Below are 3,550 nucleotides of genomic sequence, written 5' to 3'. Positions count from 1 at the left end.
GTGAGGAATGGGTCACACACCCTGGAGGAGGGATCAGAAGGGGAAACACAATGCCTTCGGTGCTATCTGCATCTATTTTGCCTTCTTGTTTTAAGCACAGCCCAGCCCTGCAGGTTGGGTGTCAGCTCCCCGTGTCAGAGATGCGTGGGGGGCTGCAGAAAGGCAAAGGGGCTTGATGAGGTCACACAGTTTGTGAGTGTGACTTTGCAGCTGGAGCTAAAGTCTCTTTCGGTGAAAACCTCGAACTTGGATCCTGCACCATCAGGGAACTACCGCCTCCCAAGATCCAGATCAGTTGGGGCAGTTACTTTACAGAATGGAAAACGCCTTGTTACCTTCCTGGCTATAAAAGTCGTACCTGTTCATTATTTAAAAAAAAAAGTCAAAAATCACAGAAAGGTATCAGCTAGTAAAATCACCTCATATTTTCACTCCTCTCATTATTTGATGTACACTCAGAGTTCTTCAGCACACACCCCATCCTGCCCCCACATAAAGAATTGGCTACACAGTATTAATTACTGTGGCCACCCCCTTCTTTTAAGGCAGTGGTTCTCAACCTTCCTAATGCCGCGACCCTTTAATACAGTTCCTCATGTTGTGGTGACCCCCAATTTCATTGTTACAAATTGAACATAATTAAAGCATAGTGATTAATCACAAAAACAACATGTAATTATATATGTGTTTTCCAATGGTCTTAGGCGACCCCTGTGAAAGGGTCGTTTGACCCCCAAAGGGGTCGCGACCCACAGGTTGAGAACCGCTGTTTTCAGGCCTCTTAAGTTATCCTCCACCTTTTAACCACCAGACATAATGTTGTGATCGCATCTTTGGTGACTTGCCTGATAATTTCCTTAGGATGATTTTCCAGGAGTGGAATTTGGGGATCAAGGTGTTTGCCAGTCAGTTAGGCTTTTGACCCATCGATCAAATTACCCGCAGCAGGTTAGGTTGCTTTTTACTTGGACCAGTCAGTCAGAGTGCCCACCCCCCTGTACCCATCAGATCGTCCCAGTCCTCAGCCGCTTCACACGGGTGCCTCTTGGGCTTTATTCTGCGCTACTATGTACCTGCCAACCCCACTCCTCTTCCGCATGACAGGTCTTGGGTGTTCAACACATTTATACACAAGACATTTCAGGCTGTGCCACTAATTTAATGGGAAAGTCTCCTCCCTCCCCCGTGGGCCTCACTTTCTCTATCTGTACAGTGGGAGGTTGGACCACTCAGGCGATAAGGCCTGTGTCAAGCTCCGACTTCTTCTGATTTTCAGGACCAGGCCCTAAAATTCCCGCGGCCTCACTCTCAGCCCCCATGCTTAGGCCTAAGGCTGCTGGCCCTGTCATTCACCCTGATCTTTCCCGCCCAGGCAGGAGTTCCAGAGGGAGGACATCAGCTTAAATTACCGGGACGCTGACGGGGACCTGGTTCGGCTGCTCTCAGATGAGGATGTGCGGCTCATGGTGAAGCAGGCCCAAGCGCTCCCCTCCCAGAAGCGCCTCTTTCCCTGGAAGCTGCACATCACCCAGGAGGATGACTACAAGGTCTACAACACAGTCCCCTGAGCTGATGGTGTCCCCGGGCAGTGAGGGACACCTGACGAAACTTCCCTTTAAGAAAAATTAAACAGACCTTGCCACGTCTGCTCACACAAATCCAGTGGTTTGGCTTCTAACATGTTGCTTGGCCAGATTCATGGACAGCTCCAACTGCTGCAGAACAAGTAGGCCCTAGATAAGACACACTCTTCAAAGAACTATGAGCCTTGCAAGAAGTGGTGGGGTTCTCCAATGACCCCCCCCCAATCTCCCCCTGCCCACCATAGTCAGAGCTGGGGCCAGAATCCACTTGGCCCCCATTTCGAGATTGTCCTGAAATGCACAGGCAATGCTGCTGGTAGAATACTGAGTCCTGGGGGAGCCCATGAGGTGGGGAGGCTGGACCAGGGCCTCTTGTGGGAGGTCAAGGCCTTGGGGATGAGGGATGAGGTGATCCTGAGAGAGTGGCATCACGGAGTCCAAGCAGAAGCAGAAAAGAGTCCCCCCTGGAGTAAAGTGTCCCCAGTTTGGGATGACAGGAGTCACTCAAATTGAGATGAAGCAAAAGACTCGTTGTCAAAGATCAACAAATCTCTGTGAATGAAAATGGGCAGTGAGACGGGAGGGTCCTGGGTTCGATTCTGGTCAAGGGCACATGCCTGGGTTGCAGGCTTTATCCCCAGTGGGGGACGTGCAGGAAGCAGCCGACCAATGATTCTCTCTCATCATTGATGTTTCTATCTCTCTCTCCCTCTCCCTTCCTCTCTGAAATATATATATATATATGTAATAGGAAAATAGGTAGTGATAACAAACAATAGCTTTAGGGTCCCAGGGATTATGGATTATTGATCTACATGACTAAAATGTTTAAAGAAATAAAGAATAAAATCATAACAATGAACAAGCTAAAGAGAATGACCAGGCAAATTTATGAAAGAAAGATAGAATATGTATACGTGTATATATATGTATATGTGTGTTGTATATATGTATACATATGTACATATATATGCATATATATAACTATACATATACATATGTATAGTTTTAAGTGTGTGTGTGTAAATCTGTTGAAACAGCAAACTCAGTGAATGAGTTAGATAGTAAATTACACACAGGTGATGAATTGGAAGATAAACCAAAGAAATTACCCAAAATATAACACAGAGAAACAAGTAGTTGGAGAATATGAAAATTAAGAGATACGAACAACAGAATGAGAGTGTTTAAAAATCAAAATCTCAGAATGAGAAAATACAGAGAGCAAAGAAGAAGCAACATTAAATAGATGGCAGATATAATATTTCAAAAGTGATGAAAAACTTAAATCTATGGATACAAGAGGCATGCCTGGGTACGCAGGACAAATAAAAAGTGGTGCAATGCTGGCTACAACGTTTTAAAACAACAAAACACCAAAGTCAAAGAGAAGATATTAAAAACAGTTAGAAAAAGTTGAGATCACTACAAAAATAACAATTAAAATGGTAAGCAGTTTTCTCAACAGCATCCATGGAAGCCAGAGTCAATATTATTATAGTTTCAAATTTTGGAGCCAAAATAACTCTCAATCAAGAACTATATCATCTTTTATTAGTGAGGGTGAAACAAAGATATGTACAGATAGAAACTGAGAACGTGCCACCAAGATACCTGAACTAAAAGTATCTTTAAAGCACATCCTTCAAGAAGAAGGAATGTGGTCCTTGAATAATAGTCTGAGATGTAAGAACAAAGGATAAAGACAGTGGTAAGCATTGCGGTGGATTTGTATTGTGTTGACTTAGCCTGGCTGAACTAGATTTCCAAGAACTTTCTTTCCTGTATGGATCCAGATAGCATGGGTGATCAGAGACATTTTGTAACAGATTTAGAAGGCAATTGTGAAGCAGCAGCCAACTTCTTTTTAGTTCAGATAAGAGATGCTATTTCAGCTCATGCGCATTGTTGCTTATCTGATGGTTCACATTCTAAAACTTCAGAACACAAAAGTCAAAGAGAAGATC

At 44.1% G+C, this 3,550-nt stretch overlaps 1 protein-coding gene across 2 annotated transcripts in view; it reads left to right on the top strand.

Moving 5' to 3' along the window:
* Positions 1-2,115, top strand: part of NCF4 (neutrophil cytosolic factor 4, 40kDa) — a 29,996-nt gene extending 27,881 nt beyond the window's left edge. Inside the window, exon 10 of one of the 2 annotated variants that reach the window (XM_005883239.2) lies at positions 1,373-2,115. In XM_005883239.2, the coding sequence (XP_005883301.1) occupies positions 1,373-1,568 (196 nt within the window). In that variant the 3' untranslated portion in view covers positions 1,569-2,115. The remainder of the gene's footprint in view (positions 1-1,372) is intronic. The other variant, XM_014530861.1, reaches the window with a different exon arrangement.
* Positions 2,116-3,550: the final 1,435 nt, after the last annotated feature.

The sequence above is a fragment of the Myotis brandtii genome, unplaced genomic scaffold, assembly GCF_000412655.1.
Source record: "Myotis brandtii unplaced genomic scaffold, ASM41265v1 scaffold78, whole genome shotgun sequence".
Classification (NCBI taxonomy): Eukaryota; Metazoa; Chordata; class Mammalia; order Chiroptera; family Vespertilionidae; genus Myotis; species Myotis brandtii.
The sequence above is the reverse complement of the archived record's forward strand: the minus strand, read 5'-3'. Positions and strand labels throughout refer to the sequence as shown.